This window comes from Halichoeres trimaculatus, unplaced genomic scaffold, assembly GCF_033239565.1.
Source record: "Halichoeres trimaculatus isolate MK-OKI-2021-1 unplaced genomic scaffold, fHalTri1.1 fHalTri1_scaffold_18, whole genome shotgun sequence".
NCBI lineage: Eukaryota > Metazoa > Chordata > Actinopteri > Labriformes > Labridae > Halichoeres > Halichoeres trimaculatus.
This window is the reverse complement of record NW_027437196.1, coordinates 5,294,868-5,318,036: the sequence shown is the minus strand read 5'-3', so window position 1 is coordinate 5,318,036 and position 23,169 is coordinate 5,294,868. Positions and strand designations below refer to the sequence as shown.

General features: G+C 41.4%; 1 protein-coding gene across 4 annotated transcripts in view; it reads left to right on the top strand.

The window, feature by feature from the left end:
- The window catches only part of rps6ka3b (ribosomal protein S6 kinase, polypeptide 3b), a 58,838-nt gene that overhangs the window by 11,079 nt on the left and 24,590 nt on the right, over positions 1–23,169 (top strand). Inside the window, exon 1 of one of the 4 annotated variants that reach the window (XM_074693398.1) lies at positions 11,575–11,676. The exons of the other annotated variants lie outside the window; for them this stretch is intronic. Coding sequence (XP_074549499.1) covers positions 11,635–11,676 — 42 coding nt within the window. The 5' untranslated portion in view covers positions 11,575–11,634. Of the gene's footprint in view, positions 1–11,574; positions 11,677–23,169 lie in introns of those variants that run through there. 4 annotated transcript variants of the gene reach the window in all.

Below are 23,169 nucleotides of genomic sequence, written 5' to 3'. Positions count from 1 at the left end.
AAATACATAGAAACTGACACGTTAAAGGTCCCATATTCTGCTCCTTTTCTGCAGTTTAATATGGATCATTGATGTCTTCATGAAATGGTAGCAACATGTTTTGGTCCAAAAAGCCAATAAATCAAGCACAGCAGCATTGTTTCCAGGCTCTCATAGCCCCTCTGTTCAGAACGCTCTGATTTAGTGGGCGTGGCCTTCATATGTAAATGAGCCACCGCTGATACCGCCCCGCTCTTCCACGTCACTGAGAGCGGCGCCACGAGCTCTGAGTGCACAATGTTTAGAAAACAGCAAAGCTTGTTTACCGTAACATTACAGGCTAAAACAATAGGCTAACCGCAGCTAAAGTTAGCATCCTGAAGCTAACACAGAGACAAGGGGGACACTGAGGAAAAGCTCTTACATCTGCTCCACAGCACACAGCATTTAAAATACTCACATTTCCAGGGTCCCAGGTTTGTTGGTGGATGGTTGGTAATGCACCTGGATTCAGGACCAGTCCATTGGCTAGCCCTCTGTTGTACTGTCCAAAGTTGGAAAAGCAGTCGGCCGTGAAGTGACTAGCACACACATGCACAGTTTTACTGAGTGTAGCTGGAACATGTCCTTGATAAATGAACTCTAGACACTTAGTCTGTCTTCCTCTGAGATGGGAAGCTTGGGCATGGAACTATGTGTCTGTTTACAGCCAAAAACAGAGCAGTGATGGCTGCTGGAGCAGCAGCAGGGGAAGGGGTTTGGGGGTAGCTGGACCAATCAGGTCAGACTTGCTCCTGATTGGTCACAAAGGGAATCGCTAACGTCGGCAAATCCCCAAAATCCAAACAGCTCTTTTTAGGTCAGGATTTTACATTCACAAGCTCTACTAAGTACAGGTTTTGTCAATAAATATCACATTTTAAGCCTGTGAACACACACATTGAAGAATCTGATTTTTATAGTAAAAGTAAACATGTTTACAGCCTGGTTAAGAAAATGATTAAAACCCACATATCTCCTTTTCCTATCCAATAAAGCTAGGTTGATTTCTAACATGGCTTCTGTTGACGATTGGCTTCTAATCTCAGTATCAGAAACAAATAGATGACATCACAGATACTTCACCCATATGTTATACATCCTATGGTGAGAATACAGCATGAGGCAGGACAGCCTCATGCTGTATCAGCTTTTTTTGAATTGATGTGTAAGTGGTTTCTGGTGTTTCAGCGGCCAGCCCCAAGTGGACACTCGAGGAACTGCAGTTTTTAAAACTTCCACTTAGGCTTCATATTTTTAGACTGGAGGTTTCTGCTTTCAAATAAGACGCATTGAAGGCAGCCATGAAATATTAATTACTCATATAGCCGCAGAGTATCAGTGGTGACGAGGATGTTAAAACGTGAAATTGACTAAACGCGCACACACAGCCAGCAAAGGTGCTTTGAGGTGAGAAACAGAAAGAGCACATTTAATGTCCTGGATGAGAGATCTGACCCCACTCTCACTGACAAGATGCCGAGTTTGAAACTCTAAGTGTGTTTAGTGTGTGTGTGTGTGTGTGTGTGTGTTGTGTGTGTTGGCGGCAGGCGGGCAGAGCAGCTGCACGCATCGATTTTTAAATGCAGAGGAGATGGTTTATAGATCTACTGTCTGAGAAGAGCTGAGCACTCATTACCTCACTCTCCAGAGTCTGCAGCACACACACACACACACACACACACACACACACACACACACACACACACACACACACACACACACACACACACACACACAAACAGAAGCCTTGAGGCAGGAAGCTGGAGGTGAAAACAGTATGAGCATCACATCGTGCGTACGTGTGTGTGAGGATGAATATAAAACAGAGCAGTTAATGAGTGAGTCTGACTTTTCCATTGGCTTAAACTGACTGTGCAAGTGTGTGTGTGTGTGTGTGTGTGTGTGTGTGTGTGTGTGTGTGTGTGTGTGTGTGTGTGTGTGTGTGTGTGTGTGTCTCAGGTTAATTTGAGCTAATGAGGCGGCTCTTTCTTTCTGTGTCACACTGCTTGAAGTGTGAAAGTTGCTGGAGTCTTTCTATATTTGTGAGGACCTTCGTTTGGATCACACTTTTTAAGTCTGCAGCTAAAAACATCACTGACGACTATTTTATCACCTAATAACACATTTGGATTTCTGTTTGGCAGTGACATTTCTGTGTACAGCTGCTGAAGCGATTCAGTGCTCGTGTTTGTTCATCCTGAATTTCGGGAGTTTGGATCAGACTGAAATCTTGGATCTTTACCTTCGACTTTTGGAAGTCAGATTGATCCTTTATCACAAGTTGATAAGTGAGTGTAAGATTGCAAACACCCCACACACACTGACTGCACTGCTTAGTATTGGGTCAGTACCACACACACACACACACACACACTCACACACACACCAATGCCCCCAGCTAGTCCTAAAATGTTTCCCAGACAGCGTAACGAACATCTCTGCTCTCTGAGGGAACATCTGCTGCCATCTGCTGCTGCTCAGAGCGTGTGTGTGTGTGTGTGTGTGTGTGTGTGTGTGTGTGTGTGTGTGTGTGTGCATGTGTGCTTGACAGGCAGTATCATGTTTGGACCCTGGATGAGGTCATTTATTCGCTGCGGGAGAGACACACACTGACCTCTGACTCTAACGTACACATAGTTACAGATTTAAAGAGGTTTTTAATCTAAATTTCAGAGCAGATGAAACTGTTAAAAGTTTATTTATGTACTTAAATGTTCTTTCTGTATCATAAAAACGAATATCTTTAAGCTAGTCTGAGTAAAACAACTAAAAGTAGAAATTCTCAGCAGTATCATGTCGTGTTCACACCAATTGCAGAAACTCGCTTGAGTCACACGAGTTACTCGCTTCATTCATGGGTTCCCAAAAATGTAAATCCTGCAAGAGGAGCAGGTTCTTCTTATGTCTTTACTTTAGAATAATTGTCTTACATTACTCAATATGTGCCACATTCACCTGAAAAGTCAAAAAATTACTTATCCAAAGAGATTAGAGAACAAAAATGACACCTATAGAGAAATAAGCGCGTCAAGTTTCCTGAAAAATAAATATTGTTTGAACCATAGACTGTATATAGAGTGGATAGCGTGGCTCCGCCATTTATCATTGTACGGTTTTGTAGTGAAAATACTGCCGTCTCAGGCGCCAGGGATTCTGGGAGAATCTGAGTGGAGCTGAGTGACAAAAATGATAATATTTTTTTCTTTCGAAAGTCTAATCACTTTTTACATATTACAATCCCCGAAAAAATACATGAGAACGGCAGCTGTCAATCATCGTTAAATGTTACGTAAAGCCTCGTTTTTAACCTTGTATAACTGATGAAAATGAAACTTTTCAGAAAAAGAGGACTTGGATACATGGCAGCCAAATGATATCTTCAAATCACCACAACAATCAGACGTGAGAAACATTTCTACGAGGTGTATTAATTTTTTAAAGTTTGACCACAGCCCATCTGGAATGGGTGGAAAGCCGTATTTTTAAACCTATACTGCAGCCAGCCACCAGGGGGAGCAGTTTTTGTGGAGACCTCACTGAAAGAAGATATTTTTCAAGCTTTTCAGGCAGCCGTGGCTCAAATTGTGTCTATTTAAACAGTTTCCAGTGAAAATAAGTCATTAATGCTTTTATTGGCTAATGTTTTACATTAGGGGTAAGACAAAAAATTGTTATACAACGTATCGGGGTTTTTTTGACAATATCAAAATTGGGAGTCTTTGTCGAAAACTCGATTTTTCTTTTCAAATTCAAATTCTTAATTTTAGTCTTTGTTAATAAACAGGGTTGGAAAAAAAAGTTCCTACTTTTCACCAGCAGAGGGCGAAATGTTTCTCTCTGACTTAAGTGATGTGCATTTAATGGGAAAATATGGCTCCTGATAAAGTAACTTTTTCCCATGGTCTGGTGTTCAAAAAATAAACTAAAAATTGCAAAAATCCTAAATATCAAAGAATCGCAATCTAAATCGGATCGGCACCCCAAAAATCGTAAAAGAATCAAATCATAAGAATAGCGAATTGCCCCAGCTCTAGTGTACATGTTGCAGGTGAGAATCTTTAAAACTCTTTTTTCAACAAACAAATTAATGATTTCATAAATGGAATAAAAAGATAAAAGTTCCCTCCTGAGTACAGACTTTTCAAGCTGCCCAGGAACTAAATTTAGACCCTGGTTCCTGCAGTCGAAAAGCACCTTTAGTTCAAACAGGAGAGGAAAGAAGTATTAAGAGGTCAGAGTTCATTTTTGTCTTTTAATCTCTTATAATAAGACTTTTTTGGACTTGTCTCGTATTAAGTGTAATGAGACTACACGTAATCAAATTAATCCAGGACTTAACACACAGTATAATGATGAGTCTAGACTTTTTATTTAATCCAAAAAAAAATCACAGTTATCTTGCATCTCTAAAAAAATCCAAACGGATGATGTTGGTGTCATCAGAAGTGAAAGTGCTCCCGGTTAAACAGCAGAAGCTTAAATTTAGCATTAATAAAGAGACGAGTTGAGTCAGTGTTTCCCGTCCGCTGACCCACTTTCTACAGAGAACCCTTTAATTGATTGATGGACTAATTGTATTAGCTGTTCCTGTGTTCAGGGAACCGTGGAAACATCTCAAACCCAACGTCAGCAGCAGACAGAGAAGCAGTGAGTCGAGTGAGCTGTATCAAACTGACAGAAATCACCAGAAATGTATAACGGTCTGTAAATGTCAGGTGTCTTTACTGAGCCGAGTGCGTTCGAGCTCCACTGACTCGTCTCTTTCACTTTGGATTCAGTGAAATCTGGTTTGACAGCAGGACGGGACGAACATCTGGAGGGGAAGCTGGTCGAGTCGGAGATCTGACCAAAGTGATGCATCTGAAAAAGTTTTAAACCCATCTTCCTCACCGTCTGTACCTGCTGTCTTTGGCTCTCTGAGTTCACAGACACTTTAGTACAGTGCTGCCTTCAGGTGTCTGTCACAGCTGTAAATTACAGCACTCTGATGTTTAACCCATCCCGGGCTGGTTAGCTGAGAAAGAATGTTGTTTTTCCGGATGTTTCAGGAGGTTTTCCACAAATTACTGTCTGATCTGTCGCCTCAGAGGTGATTTACTGACGGGAGTTAACCCTCGAGCTGCTCCGATCAGCTGAGGAGCAGAAAGGTCGACTTGAATTCACATTCAGTGACATCTGTGACTGTTTACATCCAGGTAGTAGAGTGCTGACAGCTCCATCTAGTGGACTGTGGCAGCACAATGCCTGGATGCTTGTTGTGTAAAATGAAAAATAAAGTCACACACACACTGGAGCTGCAAACACACACATTAATAAGCGGTGACTCACACAGACGCTCGTTTTTCTCCTCGGCCCGTTCGCTGCGGACAGATCCCATAATTCATCCCTCCTCAGGAAAACAACCCAAATGTGAAAATGTAATGAACTTTAAAACACAAGAAGTTATTTTTCAGATCCTATAAATCACCACAGGACCTCCCGGATGTGTGTGAATAAGTGTGTATGTGTGTGTGTGTGTGTGTGTGTGTGTGTGTGTGTGCACGCTGCGTTCTCTGGCAGATGGTGTTTAATCTTCTTCAGCCATCTGGACTGACTTTCTCCGGCGTCTTTTAAACGCCCACACACACAAACACATGGCACACTACTCTCTTAATCAACATGCTCAGGTGTGTGTGTTTGTGTGTGTGTGTGCGTGTGTGTGTGTGTGTGTGAGGGATCAAGTAGACGAGACATCCCGTGGAAAAAGTCATCCACTTACAGTCTGAAGGGTCACAACCTCGTAACTTGGACCACAAAGTAGTAGACTCTGCAAGCGGGGGTGTCTTTGTTTATGTGTGTAAGTGTGTGTGTGTGAGTGTGTGTGTGTGTGTGTGTGTGTGTGTGTGTGTGTGTGTGTGTCAAGAATACAAAAACAAAGGCAGTTGGTTTGGGCCTGTGTTTGCTCTCTAAAAGGAGTTATTTCAGTGTTTGGAGTTCAGCACTCAGCCGTGATTTGTCTGCATTTGTGGTCATCCTTTTGTGTGTGTGTGTGTGAGTGTGTGTTTGTGTGTGTGTGTTTATGAGGGAGGGAGGAAGTGTGTGCGCTCAAGCCTAAACACCTAAAATGGAAACCTCGGCCCCACCCACGCTGGCGAGAGTGGTTATTGATGGGATGCGAGGGAGCGAGCGAAAGAGGACATATTGATTGATAGGAAGAGAGGGAAAGTGTGTGTGTGTGTGTGTGTGTGTGTGTGTGTGTGTGTGTGTGTGTGTGTGTGTGTGTTTGTGAGTGTGTTTGTGTGTGTGTGTAGGATATAAAAAATGAGCGAAGTAAAGCGAAAGTTGTGCGTCTTTCCAGAGTTTGTGTCAGTTTCCTCTCATGTTCTGGGCAGGGTCAGAGAGTGTGTTTGTGTGTGTGTGCGTGACTATGTGTGTGTGTGTGGGGACCTCTGTGCCTGTTGTGAATGAGGCATTGTGGGTACTGCCATTGTGAGGTCATGGGTTGATGATGTAATCAGTGTAACCCGGCGCCGCTTTTCCTGAACGCAGCCCTCTCTCTAGGAACTGACCAATCACAGAGCAGCAACAACAACAACACACATACACACACACACACACACACACACACACACACACACACACACACACACACACACACACACACACACACATACAAACACACACGCACACACACATACACACACACACACACACACACACAAACACACACGCACACACACAAAGACACTGGGCTTGTTGACATAGTTATACTTGTGAGGACCCTGATGTAAGACCTGCTTTTGTTCAGTGACCTCCGTCCTCTTATTCCGCAATTAACTCATTATTTTTCGCTCTATTTTTGCCTTTTTGTCAACCTATCAACATTTTTAAAAAAATATATTATTAGATTTTAAAATGTTAAAAATCTGTATTACAGTGGTTGTTTTGGTAGTTTCTCCTCAGGATGTGGGTGTTGATTCAAATCAATTCTAAAATCACACCCAAGAAGTATAAAAGTGTTTTTCTACTGCAGGAACTATTTAGTTCCTGGCTGGTTAGTTTCACCTATGAATTATCCTGCTGTGGAGGAACTTCTCTCAAACATTCCAGGAACAATAGCTAGGGATGGGTACCAAATTAGGTACTTGAATCGGTACTCAGTACCAACCAAATTCTGTCAAAAGTACCAAGCACCGATTCAAGTAAAATTGAAAGGTACCATGTTTAGGTACCTAAATGCGTCCTTGTGACTGTGAGGGTAGGTGATTTTCCATTCTGGACATGAACACAGCATTTCAAGGTGATATATTGGAGAATAAATATGTTTATTTGAAAAATTTGAGATTTTTTTGTTAAATTTTTTTTTTTTACTACATTAACACACAAAAGTACCAAAAATTGGTACTGTTGAGTACTGCTACCGATTGGCAGGTACCAGGCATTGGTACTGTATCATTATAAATAGCCGCGTTTCCACCAGTCCAGTTCGGTTCAGTACGGTTTGGCACAGTTTGGTACGATTAAGCCTGATCCTGTTTGTGTTTCCACAGCAAACCGTGCCCCCTTGTGGTGGGCGGCGCGTAAGCTGGATGCGGATGGGATGTGAAAGGTACCCATCCCTAACAACAGGGATGTGTGGCCTGCAAACTGAACATTTCTGGATGGTGGAGCACCCTCCGTCCACATTGAGGTGACACCTGGCCCTAATAACCCTTTAGCAGTGGTCTTCTTTGGGAACTTTTAGACCAAATGGAATTTCAAATTCTTGGAACTAAGGCCCGAAATATCATGATCAGAGCATTGACACATGGGGAAAAAAAAATAAAAGTAATTGCTCTACGCCTGCAGACCAGTAGATGGCAGTAGAAAATAAACAAAGGCAATTCAACAACATGTGTTTGAACCATGGGAACTTTCCCCCAGAGCTACATGCATTTTAGACTGTAGGAACTGGGGTCTAATTGTAGTTCTGGGGTAGTATGTTTACCCCCGAAAATGGCCTGTGGGGTGCGTTGGTGCGTTCCGTTCGTTCTCGGAAGTCGGATTTTTGAGTTCCGAGTGGGAAATTTCAACTGGAACGCCCCCTAGAGTTGGAATTTCCTAATGTGAAGTCAGGGAGCCACACCTCACAATCAAAGATGGCTGCCTCGGGTGAACACTGCAAAAAACTGAAATCTTATCAAATGTTTTTGTCTTACTTTTGGCAAAAATCTTCCTGTTATAACTGATATGAGCCACATTCAACTGCTCAGTCCAGAAAAATGTCTTGTTTCAAGTTATTTAAAGACAAAAATGAGGTGTGAGTTGTTTGTAACAAGTAAAAAAGTAAAATTTGTTAAAACTAGAATAATGTCTGAATACAAATAATTTTTCTTGTTCCATTGGCAGATTTTTTATATCTTGTTACAAGCAATTCAGACCTCATTTGTGTTTTTAAATTACTTCAAACAAGACATTTTTCTGTACTTTTAAAGTGAATGTGGCTCATATTGAGTCTAAAAAGACATTTTCTTCTTAAAATGAGACAAAATAACTTGACAGGATTTCAGTTTTTGTAGTGTAAACAGTAATCAAGCACCTGTTATATTCTGTTTGTTTAAGAATTTCTGACTAGTGTTTGTCGCAATATATCAGCTGTATACAAAGTATTATTGAATGCTTGTATACAGAAATATTGCTGTTATGGCAAGTTTTTCCATCGCTGACATTCCCACTCTCCTAGTTCCGATGTAAGTAGATCCCTTTGGAGGCGGGGCCTGCAAGCTGGACATCTCTGATTGGTGGAGCACTCACAGTGTTTTTATCTCCCCCTCCCTTCTTCCACAATAAGCTGACCTCCAGAAGTGATGGACTTGGTTTAGTACCTCCAAACCAATGGTCTCCTTTAAGCCTGATACTGTGAAAGTGTCTCTGTCAGCTCCCGGTGTTCCAGTTAAAAGAGTGACCCTGTAAACTGGAGACCTTCAGCTGAACGTGTCAGTTTACAGCAGCTGTTCAAACACAGAAGAAATCCTCAGCAATCATCCTTGTTTAGTATGATACAGGTATATGTATCCACCGTAATCTTTTCATTAAATAGAAATTCTCCTTTTGCAGATTTTGCATTTTTGTCAGTCAACACAAGGCTTAACTAGAAATCCCCTTCGAATGCTGATTGCTTTGAAAAGGGTCGATGAGTTTGTTGATGAGTTTGTCGATGAGTTTGTTGATGTGTTTGTGTGTTTGCTTGCTTTAGTTTGGAGACAGTTTCCTGTTTTTGTTGCTCCAGGCTCAAGAAGAGCGAGAGCAGCTGCAGGAAAGATGAAGAAAATTCAGTGAAGTCATAAATTATTTTTGTAACATGAGGCAGGCAGTACATCGACACAATCTACATCTGATTAGATCCAGAAAAGGAGTGAGGAAACTCTCCGGAAAAAGCCCCTCAAACTGTAAATAAACTCCCCTCTGCGGCTAATTTAAACCTGAAACATTGAGGAGTGTGTTTGTGTGTGTGTGAAGAGGGAGTTTCCTGGAGGAGGAGGAGGAGGAGGAGGGACTGATGGGGAGTTTCCCTCGGTTAGGGATGAAGATGCAGTGAAGAGGAGGAACATGTTAAGAGAGCGAGTGTTACAGATCCTCCCCCCACGCCACAGTCCACCTGACCCGGGCAGGAATTTGGCGTGGAGACTTGAATCTGACATCTCTGCTTGTTTCCATCCCTCCTCCTCCTCTTCTCTGACTCCTGAGGAATTCCAGCAAAGATCCCTGATCTTTTCCCCGGTGCTCACCGTTAAATATCATCTTTAATCATTTTACAAAAACAACTCTTTGGCTGCTTTCGCTGCTGAATTTGTCCTGATGTTGATCTGAGGGAGTCACACACGTGAATTATCAGGACCGAAATGTTCTGATGTTTCCATGAAAAGGTCAAAGGTCACCCTCTCCTCTGTGACCTTTTCCTCTGTCCTTCCCTAACTCATTGACTTCCTATCCTCCTGTCCTCCTTACTCCGCTTTGATTTTCCATCAGGTCCTTTCCTCTTTCTCATCCTCTTCCCTTCTTTCTGTAACGCTCTCTTCCTTTCTATTTCCTGTACTTTTCTCTTCGACTCCTTTTCTACCCAATTCCTCTTGTCTCCTCTCTCCTTGCATATTTGTCTCCTCCTCCTCCTGTCCTTCCTTCCTTCTTTCCTTCCTAGCTTCACACCTCCATTACTTTTGCAATTCCTCTCTCCTAGTCTCATCCTTCCTTCCTTCTTTCCTTCCTTGTTTTCTTTTCCTTGTCAGTTCCTTTTGTTTCTTTCTTCCTTCCTTGTTTTTTCTCCTTTCTTCCTTGTTTCTTCTCCCTTCCAGTCTATTCCTTCCTTCCTTCCTCCCTTCCCTCCTTTCTTGTGTCTTTTCTCTATCCTTGTCACTTCCTTCTTTCCTTCCTTTTTTCCTTCTTTCCTTCCTCCCTTCCTTGTTTATTGCTTCTCTCCTTGCCTCTTCTTTTCTTCCGTTCTTCTTTCCTTCCTTGTTTCTTTCTCCTTGTAAGTTCCTTCTTTTGTTTCTTCCTTCCTTCCCTGTTTCTTTCTTCTTATATCCCCCTCACTCCCTTCCTCCTTTCCTCCTTTCCTTCTTTTCTTCCTTCCTTCTTTCCTTCCCTCCTTGTTTCTTTCGTCTCTTCTTGTATCCCCCTCACTCCCTTCCTTCTTTTCTTCCTTCTTTTCTTCCTTCCTTTCTCCCTTCCTTCCTTTGTTTCTTCATTCCTTCCTTCCTTCCTTCTTTGTTTCTGTCTTCTCACCTTATCTCTGTCCTTCTTGCCCTCCTCTGTTCCCACTCATTTTTTAACTCCCTTCCACCTCCTCCCTTCTATCTCCTTTCCATAGCTCCTTACTTCTTTCCTTTCTCTTGTCCTCCCTCATCTCATTTCTTCCTCTGTCTTCTTCTCTGATGTCTACTTGTCTCCTTCCTTACTTTCTCTTGTCTCCTCTGGCCTTGTCACTGTCTCCTTCCCTTCCTCTTGAGCTCTGTTCTTGCATCCTTTTCTTTTACCTACTTTCTTTCTCCTCTCCTTGCCTCCTTTCCTTTCTCTTTTCTCCTCTCTCTTGCTTCCTCATCTCTTTCTTTCTCTGTCCTCGAACCCCGCCCCTTGTCTCGCCCTCTCTCTAGGATCTACGGATGTGTTATTGTTGTTTCTCTGAAGAAAGCTTCCTCTTTGTTTGGACTGATCCTATTGTTGATTATGAGGGTGATGCATTCACTGACCTCTGGGAAATCAGAGTTCTGCACCTCAGAGTTTTTTTTGTTTAACTCATGGAAATATCTGGAACTTTTTAATTTGATTGAAAGTCTGCCATGTTTACTGGCTTCCTGTCCACCCCACAGTGACATGGTGTGTGTGGTGTGTGTGTGTGTATGTGTGTGTGTGGCTGACGGGAGGCCTCCAAGGACAGATGTGTGCCTTCCTGTGCAGATGTTGTTGCCAGGGAAACAATGACAGGACATGGTTTAATCGCTGCGATGAACAGCTGGCGGGCCTTCCTCTGTGTGTGTGTCTGTGTGTGCGTGTGTGTGTGTGTGTGTGTGTGTGTGTGTGTTTCCCTGGGGCTCTGTGCGCAGTGACAAGTTCTTCAGTTAATCACTCTGAGCTGAGCTGTGACAGCACGGAGCCACCATGAAGACACTTTTATTTCACGCTATGAACCGGCAATTTCAGGTAATGTTTACACACTCACACACACACACACACACACACACACACCATGCAGAGACACAGGCTGTTATTACAGATTGTCTTTTGTTGGCCGTCTGCGTTCGTTTCATTTGTTGTGATTCACGCTGACTCTCCTTGGCATGGCTGTGCTCTCAGTCTGTTAATATACTTTTACAGTGTGTGTGTGTGTGTGTGTGTGTGTTTGATTTTGTCTAGCAGGATGTTGAGAGCAGATATGTAACTTTGCTTTGGCAATGGAGCAAACTTTTCTCATTTTAACCCTTTGAGCTCTCACTGCTCGCTGTTTTGCTCTTATGTTCCAGGATTTTCAAAATAAAATCTGTGACAATAAACATTTCAAATTTAAAGTCTGCAACTTTTACCAGTCTTTTAATTTGAAGGGTCCAGCTGCAAACATAGGCTAAGGTCAGCCACAAAATATAACTCATGTCTACCAAAACATTAGAGGGGAAAAGCTCCTTTTGCCAAATGAGGAATAAACTGTGGAGATGTAGGTGTGTGTTTTATCTAAGGTGTGTGTCAGGATCAGACTGTCACACACTCTTAGACTTCACCCAGAACACTCTGAAAATCAGAAACTAAGGTCTGTATTAACTGTTTATGTCACAAGCATGAAAATATATTGGTTTTAGTTCTTACAGGATGCCTTTCAAAATAAAAGTCTGGTATGACATTTCCCTGTAGGGACTCCACTTGTTATTTTGAAATGCTTTTATTTTGAAGTCATACCTGGGACTGGTATTTTGTTAAAGGAGCTACCAATATAGTTCTTTATTTGAGCGTAAAGTGAATTTCTGTTGGAAAAAAGTTGTCATATTAGTGTTAGTGTTGTTTAAAAATTAAATAACAGATTATTGGAAGTATTTCCTCTTGTGTGATCTCCTTCTGCATCCATGTCCGTGCCCCTCTCTCTGCTCAGCTGGTGGATGCAGGTTCCTCTTACCTGCAGAGTAAAGTTGCAGAGTTTCATTTCGTTCTGGTTTTCTGTTGTTGGAGAATCCGATGATCGTGTTCAGAGAGTTAAAGTGAGAGGAGATTTCCTGCAGCCTCAGATTCTGATTTAAAATGTGGGGCAGAGGAAGGAGAGGCAGTGATCATTTATTTCTTCTCCCCCGGTAGATCAGCTCACACACTCACATGTTGCATATTTATGTGTGTGTGTGTGTGTGTGTGTGTGTGTGTGAGATGTAATGAGGAGGCTCCCTCATCCTGATCAGAGGCCCGATTGGCATCAGATGAAGCTCTTTGATTTCCCCTAATGAGGGGGGAGGTAGTAGCTGCACTGTCCAACAGATCACTTTTGTGTGTGTGTGTGTGTGTGTGTGTGTGTGTGTGTAATGGACTTATTACCATGGTAACGCGGTTGGCATGGCGACAAAGTTTTTCGTCTCTCTAGATGTCCCCCCTTCCTCATACCTCTCTCTGTTTCTCCTTTCTCTTGTTTTTCTCATTCTGTCTTTTTCTCCTCTTCTTATTTTTCTCTCTCTCTGTTTGTCTGTGAACAACATAACTCAAAAAGTAACAAACAGATCTTGATAAAATTGTCAGGAAATCTTCAAACTGGTATAAGGAAGAAGTGATTAAATTTTGGAGGTGATCTGGATCACCGTCTGGATCTAGGACTTTTTTTAAGGATTCTTTATCATTGTGAGATAGGGCCGTTTTTACCATATGTGTATATAACTCCACCATAAATGGTCAAATTGCTTTGCAAAACAATTCAAGACAAGGTCACCATAATTTCTGATATATGTTAAAGTACGATCCAGATCCTGGTAATAATCTGGATACTAAGATCCAGAATATAAAATATGTGCTGGTTCATCATAATTTTCAACACTGTCAGGAAACAAATTATCGTACAAACCTGCAACTAACACTAAATTGTAGCAGACAGTCTGCTGAAAGGGAGTATAACATTAAAGAAGGACTAAAGTGTTGGTGACAATCACAATATGCTTGGTGGAAGTCTGCGCTCTCTGAGTGCTTTTCTAGTTTCTTATGTTTATGAATCATATTTGTTGTTTTAAAGTGAGCCCTGTGGGTACCTCCTCCAGGAATACTCACTTTACAGATGTTTGAACCATAGACTGTATATAGAGTGGACAGTGTGGCTCCGCCGTTTATCATTCTACAATTTAAATATTATTTTATTTATAGAGATAGACTGATATATCGGCCGGCCGATATATCGGGCCGATATTTGGACATTTGTCTCTATCGGCCATCGGTCGTATTTTCTTTTAAAAAGCCGATTTTTGATCTGTTGTATAAAATGATGCAATTTTTGATCAGGCACAAAAAAGACGAGCACCTCAAACTTGTGGAACCACTTGGATACATTACATACTTTTGTTCAAATTATATTAATAAGTTTAAATTTCTTTTTTGACATTTTAAGAAGAGTGTGAATGTTTACTACTGCTTGTTACATTGTGTGTTTACTCAGACAAAAATATTTAATTGTTTTGAAAGCTGAATAAATGTTCAGAGGACTGGACACGACTTGTTGTAATAGATTTCTTTTAGTTTCTCAGAAATTGCTGCGTTTCACAAAATTGTGATAAATATATATTTATTTAACAATCGGCCTGAATATCAAATTGGAAAAATTGGCTATGCATATCGGCATCGGCTGCCCAAATTTGGAAAGCATCAGCATCGGCATCGGCCCCCAAAAAACCCATATCGGTCAACCTCTATTTATTTAGATTTAAAACAAAGACATTAAAGTAGGAATTTAGCTCCAAAAGAAAAAAAAAATTAACAAACAAGATACGTCACAAACTTTTAAAACCACTCACCTCACTCCATCACTTCAGAGTTTCAGTTTCTTGCAGAAAGGCATCATGGGAGTTTGAGTTTCAAAGCTGGATGTGTGAAGGAGGAGATTATTTGACCTCTGGCTGAAGTCACCTGACTGCGTCTGTAAGAATAGAAACTTCATTATTTCATCTCAGCCCTGAGTCTCCTCAGTCTGCTTCGCTCTGAGTCCTCTCTGTGGATCAATTACACACATACACACCCTCATCTGCTTCCACTGAGACCTGTATGTGTGTGTATCAGTGTGTGTTTCAGTGTGTGTGCAGAGCTGAGATTGAGGATCTGGTCTTGCCAGCTCGTGAATAAATCATGACGTCCTCCCTCTGCTCCTCTTCATCAATTCTTAATGCTCCCTCTCCTCCTCCTCCATCACTTCATCACCCTCTCATCTTCTTTCTCCCCCATCCTTCCAAAAGCTCTGTGAGATTCTGTTGTTGTAGTCTGTAAATCAGTGACAGTGACTGAACTACATTACCCATAATCCCCCCGTCTGTCAGTCAAACAGCTTTTCTGTTGATGCGTTGGTAGATTCTGTAGATGGAGCTCTTTTCTTCTCTTTCAGTCACTGCTGAGGCTGTACTTAGTCTGTGTGTGTGTGTGTGTGTGTGTGTGTGTGTGTATGAGCCCATAAACTCTTTACATTAATACGTCATGGGACTGACGAAATGTCCCCGCTGTCAGATGATCGAAATACTTAAGACATATTTATTCACAATGTACAGTATGATCTGTGTTTGAGTGTGTGTGTGTGTGTGTGTGTGTGTGTGTGTGTGTGTGTGTGTGTGTGAACTCATAAACTCTTTATATTTAAACCTCTCTCAGAGTTCAACATGTTTTTGCTCCATTTGATAAATGTGTTTATAAATAAACATTTTATCCTTGACCGACTGATCTCTGACAGGTGACCGTGTGTGTGTGTGTGTGTGTGTGTGTGTGTGTGTGTGTGTGTGTGTGTGTGTTATTTGAGCCTCTCTGAAGGCCAGCGGAAATGCACTTTATGTCTCTAACCTGACAAATCCCAAGCGCGCGTGTGCTTGTGTCTCTGTGTGTGTGGGTGCTTTTGTGTGTGTGTTGGCGTGTGTGTGTGTGTGTGTGTGTGTCCTGGCCATCCGGCCTGTTAATTTGATTGCGTAACAGGCTTAGGGGGGCGCAGATTGTCTGGAATGGCACGCCGCTCGCTCAATCCGTGATAGCTGCTGCCATGGAGAAGCTTTCTGCACACACACACACACACACAAACACACACACACACACACACACACACACACACACACACACATTTATATTGACATTTAGCTGATTTTCTCACCCCCAGCGCCTCACAGTGTGAGCAGCAGAAAAATGTTTTTAAGGCAACGAACCGTTTCAGTGTCAAACACTCTCACACACTCTCATATGTTGACACACACACACACACACACACACACACACACACACACACACACACACACACACACACACACAAGGATAAGAATACATTACAACAGTCTGCTTGGTGTTATTACCCGAGTCCCTTTTGTGTCTATTTTTATTAGCAGAGTTTATAAGGGATCTGAGAGAGATGCTGGAAATGCAGCCTCACTTCTCTCTCTCTCTCACACACACACACACACACACACACACACACACACACACACACACACACACACACTCACAAACACACAGTCCTGACACTCGCCATCCATCACTGTAATAAACTTTGTCACCACCAAGTCCTCGGTCCTTTTCCAGCCAGACTTTGGTGTGAGTTTACAAAAAGACTCTGAGAAGTTGTTTTTTTGAGTAGTTCACGGTTACTTAACGCTCCATTGTGTTTTATCTGGTGTCTCATGATGTCACTTCCTGTTTGAGAAATATTCAGTAGAGATGATAGTGACACTTACCGGCCTCATCTCAAGGTATTGGTACTCGATTACCAGCAGCCAATGCTCAAAGTGAAAAAAAACTTCCGTCAAGCAAGTTCTCCTTGCCGGTAGTTGCATTGCTGCGGTTTGACAAGAAGAATGAATGGATGAACAGGGAGCAATAACAGTAAAATTGTTTTAATTTGCACTTTGGTTCATTTTTTAAAAAATTACAAAAACTTTGACAGTTTTTAGTTGTTTTTTTTTGTTAATTTTGTTGATTTATTAACAACAACTCATAAACTCAGAGAGAGTTGTTTGTGTTTTATCTTGGACTTGACGGCAGAGTAACTGATTCAAAATGATCTGTCACTGTTAATTGATGTTTTATGTATCAAAAGTACAAAAGTACAATTTTCAAATCGCAAAGGCTGCAATTAGAAAAAGAAAGTTTCATTTACGCAGACCTGGAGGAAATGAAGCAACTTGTACTCCTTTCTTAAACCCAGCAAAAGTCAATATGCTGTTTTTTCTGGCTTTATTTTTCATATTATTGTTTATACCAGGCCTCTTGTTGCTTGCTTGTTGCTAGGCGCTACCCAAGTAGCTGCCTGTTGCAGCAGCTCTCTCGTCTTTGTCCATTTCTTGTAATTTTTTCGTCTCTTTTTCGTCATCTTTGTATTTGGAGTGGATCATCACTTTGTGTGGTTCATTGTTGGTCACGGACTCCAAACTTTTTGTGGCTTCGGCGGTATTTTTTACTACTTTTCTCCTGTGTTTGTCTGGAGATCCTACATGTAACCATGGCTGCATTGTTTACATGCGAAATTAGCTGTTAGCAGCCTGTAGCATGTCAATGCTAACTAGTGTAGGGCTTGATGATTTCCCTCGAGCTGAGGAGGAGGAGGTGAGGACGACGTGCTGGTTCTCGGATGTGAGCTGGGAGGTGACGACGTGGACCTGTCCTTCCATCCATCGTTGTTGGGAACGAGGGATCTCGCTCCGGGGGATGGATGAGCTAGCTGTGCTAACCCAGCGGCATCATGTTGTTCACAGACGTGGCTGACGGAGCAGACATCGGACGCCGCGACACATCGGAGGAGCTTCGCCTGCTGTGAGCAGACAGGATCCAGGAGACAGAGACTGAACAGACTGCTGGGGAGGCTCAGTCCTGGACCCTGTGGAGGTGGAGACTGGCTGGGCTGGAGAGTGGTGGACGAGTGGTGGACGGGATGTCGTCATCTAATTTCTTATGGACATTTTTGCACTTTCTATACTCTTTCTTACTTTTGTTTTCTTAAATGCTGTGGTGACTCCTGAATTTCCCCTCGGGGATAAATAAAGTATTTTCTATTCTATTCTATTCTATTCTATTGTTCTGCAGCTTTGTTCCTTTCTCTGATTTTATTTAAGGTAATTAATGATGGTTATATTGCACGTCAACAAGACTGTAAGTTAAATCAATCTGTCAATATTCGACTGTGATTGTGATAGTCAAATAAAGACATGTTATTCGAATCAAATCATACATCAACTCATGCATCAATTCATCTCATTTCATCATAACATCTAGGCCTGGCCTCCAGGAAAGAATTGTTTAAATGTTTACATAAACGTCACCCCAACAAAAATCACAAGCTAAATCACAATCGCAATATTGGTCCAAAAAAATCGCAATTAGATTATTTTCCAAAATCGTTCAGCCCTACTATCGAACATCCCTAATGATGAGTCACTTAGTTTTGGAGCTTTTTAAAATATTTCGTAGCTGCCCCTTTTTTCGAAAAAGAAACTCCACCCGATATCTTCAAATGTGGCGTGAACATCCGCTCTCCGGATGCTCACGCCACATCTCTTAAAGTCCCGGTCAAAGGCCAAGTTCTCTGTGACACTTAATGAAGCTTTATGAAGCCATTACACATGTCTATAACAAGATAAACGGTAAAGTGATGCCTTTTTGCTTCTAAGGGTCAAATTTCAACCTTTAAAGTGCATCATAATGCTATATTACGACACTTAAACTGCCATCGTCCTGGTTTCATTTTCATTAGTGACTTTCGGGTATGTCTTTCTTCAAATTTGATTCATGAAGGGGAATTAGGAAGATTGTTTTAGGAAGCGATCTAAAATCTTTTCCCGCTCTTTTTATATATTTTTTTAAATTCAAACTAGTTCCGTAGAAGCAGTTGATACATTCCGGAATGTTACAAACAAAGAAGGAAAGAGATTCCGGAATGTGCACACAGGGAATACACACTGCAAAAAACTGAAACTTTATCAAGTGTTTTTGTCTTATTTTAAGTAAAAATTGTCTTGTTATACCTGATATGATCCGCATTCAACTGGCCAGTCCAGAAAAATGTCTTGTTTTAAGTTATTTAATAATGAAAATTAGGACTGAAAAGCGTCTTACAAGTGAAAAATCTGCCAATGGAACAAGAAAAATTGCTAAAAAATTGCTTGAAGCTAGAAAAATGTCCTAATACAAAAAACTTTTCTCTTGTTCCATTGGTAGATTTTTTTCACTTGTTACCAGCAATTTAGACCTCATTTTTTGTCTTTGAATAACTTGAAATAAGACTTTTTTTTGGACTGGTCAAGCAAATATGGTTCATACTAAGTCATTCATACTAAAAAGACATTTTTTATTAAAAACAATACAAAAGCACTTGAAAATATTTCAGTTTTTTTCCAGTGCAGGCAGCTCGTATGATCCATATGTCGTCTAATCATTTCACTTGATCGCACAGATTTATCATCTCTCAGTTATAACCAAAAAGTCCTACAATAGATAACGTACTCTGGCTCTAACTTTTGTCTCAATGTGAACATCCCTAGAGACAACATTTTTATCATGCCACCGGTGTTCTGTTGAATTTTGCTGCTTTGTTGTAAAATGCTTAGTGTGAATCAGTAGCTGATGATAGTTTTATTTGTCATTGCACATGTTTCAGAGCAACAAATTACCTTTCGGTTTCATCCCGTCCAAACTTTATTGTAACACCTGGAATTCCAGAGCTGTTTGGTTATTTCTAAAGGTTCGTGCAGCATGAATGTACACAACTAGAAGAATATGTTTTTTTAATTTTGGGGAGCTTAATGACCTATTTTCTTCAGCTTATGCACAGCAAAGTTTTTTACGAGTGTTTTATGTTAGCTAACGGGCTCCACAACAAGAACATTAAGCTAAAGAGACGACACGATGTGTTCAGCCACAGGCGACGTTCCCTTTCACAGAGTTGTTCGTCAGCCTTGCAGCACTCCTTGTCTTTTTGTTACCCCCACTTTAACCCTCACTCCTGTGTGTGAGTGTGTGTGTGTATGTGACTGGAAACCAGTGCACACACAGCGCAGGCGACAACAGGTGGAGGTAATCCAAGAAATGTCATGCATCCTGTTGACCGCGCCGGCATTGTGTACATTGTGTTTGTGTGCTGTGATGGGGGTCTGTGTGACAGGTGGAGGATTTCAAGCGGGGTCTGTCTCAGCCCTCATTGTGTCCGTGTTGGAGTGTGTGTCGGTGTGCTGGCTGTGGGTTTAGGGATTAATTGGTTTGTGTCTTTGCGTCATTGTGTGCCAGGAAACTCTTGTTTTTCTAAGTTTAAGTACAATTTTATAATGATGAATGCAGCTTTCAGTCTCATAACCAGCATGGGAGGTAAATAGATCATACTTGGGGGTAGGGCTGAACAATTTATCGTTTTCAGATCAAAATCCCAATTTTAGACAATGCAATTTTGAGATCGCCAAAGCAGCAATTTTTTGCAGCGCTCCTGACTGACTCAGGATCTGTTGTGTCAAGTGTTATACACATTCTGTTTTACAAATTTGTAGACAATCTATTTGTTAAAAGTGCTGGTAAGCAGGTCAACAACACAAAGCCTCTGTTTAGGAGTAGAAGTTGATGAAAACAGGTTATTTATCATCACTATTGATGATTAAAAAATCGTGAATTGCAATATCTGCCAGAAAAATTAGATCTTTTCCTAAAATCGTTCAGCCCTACATGTGAATATCCCAAAGCTTGATTTGAAGAAAATCGTGAATCGAATTGAAATCACAATATCTGCCAGAAAAATCGCAATTCAATCTTTTCTTAAAATCGTTCAGCCCTACTTGGGGGCCGTTTACACAACAACGGTTTTAAGGTGAAACGCGAAAGTTTTGTTGCGTTTCAGCCTTGCGTTTACACGGAAATGGCGTTTCAGCCGACCTAAAACGCAAACTTTTGAAAACGGCCTCCACAGTGGGATTTTTCTGAAACGCTGCCGACACCGTTGCCGTGTAAACAGGTGTTTTCAGCGGAAACGCTGACGTCACACTCTGCCTCGCGGGCGTGCATACAACAGGACAACAGAACAGTACCGTTGGTACGATAGTCGCAAACTACAGTGTTGTGCTTGTGCTGCTCAATCTGATGTATTTGCTAACTGTCTTTCAACAAAATGAGCATCTGTTGCTCCACTTTAACTTAGTATTCCCCAATACACCAGATGATCAGCTCAACTCTACTTTGGTGGAGATCTCCCAAAGCAGCTTCTGGACAAGACAGTTATAGCACCACCTACAGGCCTGGCATGCTTACTACAGCGTTTTCAGTCCCTCAGGGTTTTCGTGTGATTGCATTTTTTTTTTCACTGCTTTTTAGCGTTTTCAGATGAAGTGTTGTTGTGTAAACGGGGTCTACTCATGACTTCTAAACCACATCAACTTCACTATTTAAGTCACGTAAAAACAGCGATGACCAGAACTTCACTTGGTGGGTAAAGTCACTCTTCAGACTGATAAAACTGTCTCTACGTCCCTAAAAATTACGATCAAGCCTTCAAACTAAATATTCATCTTGTCTTTGATGGCTAATTCCTGACCAGATTTTCAGAATAAAAGTGTTTGACTGGGAAAAAAGCAACAATACTACAAAGCAAATGCTCGCAAATTTGTCATCCGCATCAATAAGTAACCTCTGGAGTTGTTTGCATTAAACCAAGGAGACGGACTGCACGGTTTAGGTAAACATATCATACGTGAAATTTTATTTTGAAGGTTTTTAAACAATTGGTTGGCAGCAGAGTTCGTTAGTTTCCCTGTAATGTGCAGCATTAGGAGCCTTTTTTTCCCCACAGTGGCCGCCATAAGAGTGTGATGTCACGTAAAATAATAAACCGTGCTTGTTGCTGTTGGTCTTTTTTTGTAAGGCTGAAGAATCCCAAATAAAGAAAAAACTCACACTACATCTTCACGAGGATTCACCCACACTAGTGTTTACTAATAACTCACTTTTTGGCAGCTTAAAGACAAAACAAGAGAAAACTGCGATCTGATTAAAAACAGACTGATAATGTTTTTATGGATCTCTTGGATGAGAATTTGCTTGTTGAAGTTATTCCTGCAAACCTGCGTGGGTGTGTGTGAAATGAAGGAGTGTGTCTTGGTCCTCGTGGTGTTAACTCATTGGTCGGACGGTTATGTGAGCGTGGAGTTGACGGGGATCTCCAGGACACCTGATGGAAACACTGGGTGGAGGGTTACAGCTGCATGTCAGTGGAGCGGCGGGGGAGGGGGGAGTTCAAGGGGGATCCCACTTCCCATCCTGATTTGGACTCACCCCCCCCTTCCTCCCCTCCTCTTCCTCTGGGTATCCCCCTCTCACTGACTCACAGGCTTGTTTGCGTGTCCCAGTCCAAGTCGTCTCTCCTCACAACAACTCAGAGTTTCAGGGAGTGATGACACGCTGCGCGGCGGAGGCCAAACCGGCGTGTGTGAGCGCCTTAACTGGGCTTGTCAGGGCGCTGAGGAGCAGGCTGAAGGCGCTCAGACGTCTGCTGATGCTCGCGGGGACGGAGGGTGACAGTCGGGGAGCAGAGCAGACCTTTGATGGCGGGCGGTTAAAGGGGAGGAATGAGGGGACGGTTTTAGGCTGCTGTGGACCGTCTGAACACCCCAGCTTGGCTGTGAGTAGTCCTGAGCATGTGTGCGACTTACTGGTTTCTCTTTGCAAGCCAAAACAAGAACAAAAAGTTTTTTTATTCTGCTTTCATAACTGGGAAATTTGATTTAAAACTGTCAAATCATATTTTGAACCTGATGTTTACTGAAAGGTCGGCAGAGATCTGGCTGCTGATAGAAACTTGTGTTTTGCAGCAAAATAACCGCATTCACAACAACTTTACGCAACTGCTACAAGGAGCAACTACCTGGTTTTTGTTTCTTTTTTAAGAATCAAAAGTATTTTATGAAATTTTTTGTCTAAATTAAAAAAAGGACAGCCGTAAAGTGATGGAAAATGTGGAGAGCAGGGAAAGTCATGGACTAAAGTCTTGGACCAGGGGCCGCTCTTTACATGGGGCGCACTTTAACTTTTTTCAAAATGACCAGAAAAGTAGTTTCCTTTGATTTCTCAGGTAGTAGGAGTAAAAAAAAAAAGAAAAAACACACTGTATTGAAAAAATGAAATGAAACATTTTCAGTTCCACTCTTTCGTTTTCATTAGCTGCACTCACCCCCCCTTTTTTTTTTTTTTAGCTCTGAATTAGTTAAAATCTTCAAACTATTTCAGGAGGTTGAAAACAAAAAAATAAGTTTGATATTAAAAGTCAGTGTTTTAGCAACACTTTTTTATTATTTTATTTTTATTTTTTTTACTTTATTTTTTTCAATCAGAGTCAAAACTCAGCATTTATCAAATTAAATTGTCTCAAATAACAATAGTAATGAAAACAGTGCAAACAACCAAAAAATAAAAAATAAATAAAAAAATACATATACACACATACATACACACAAACGTATATATATATATATATATATA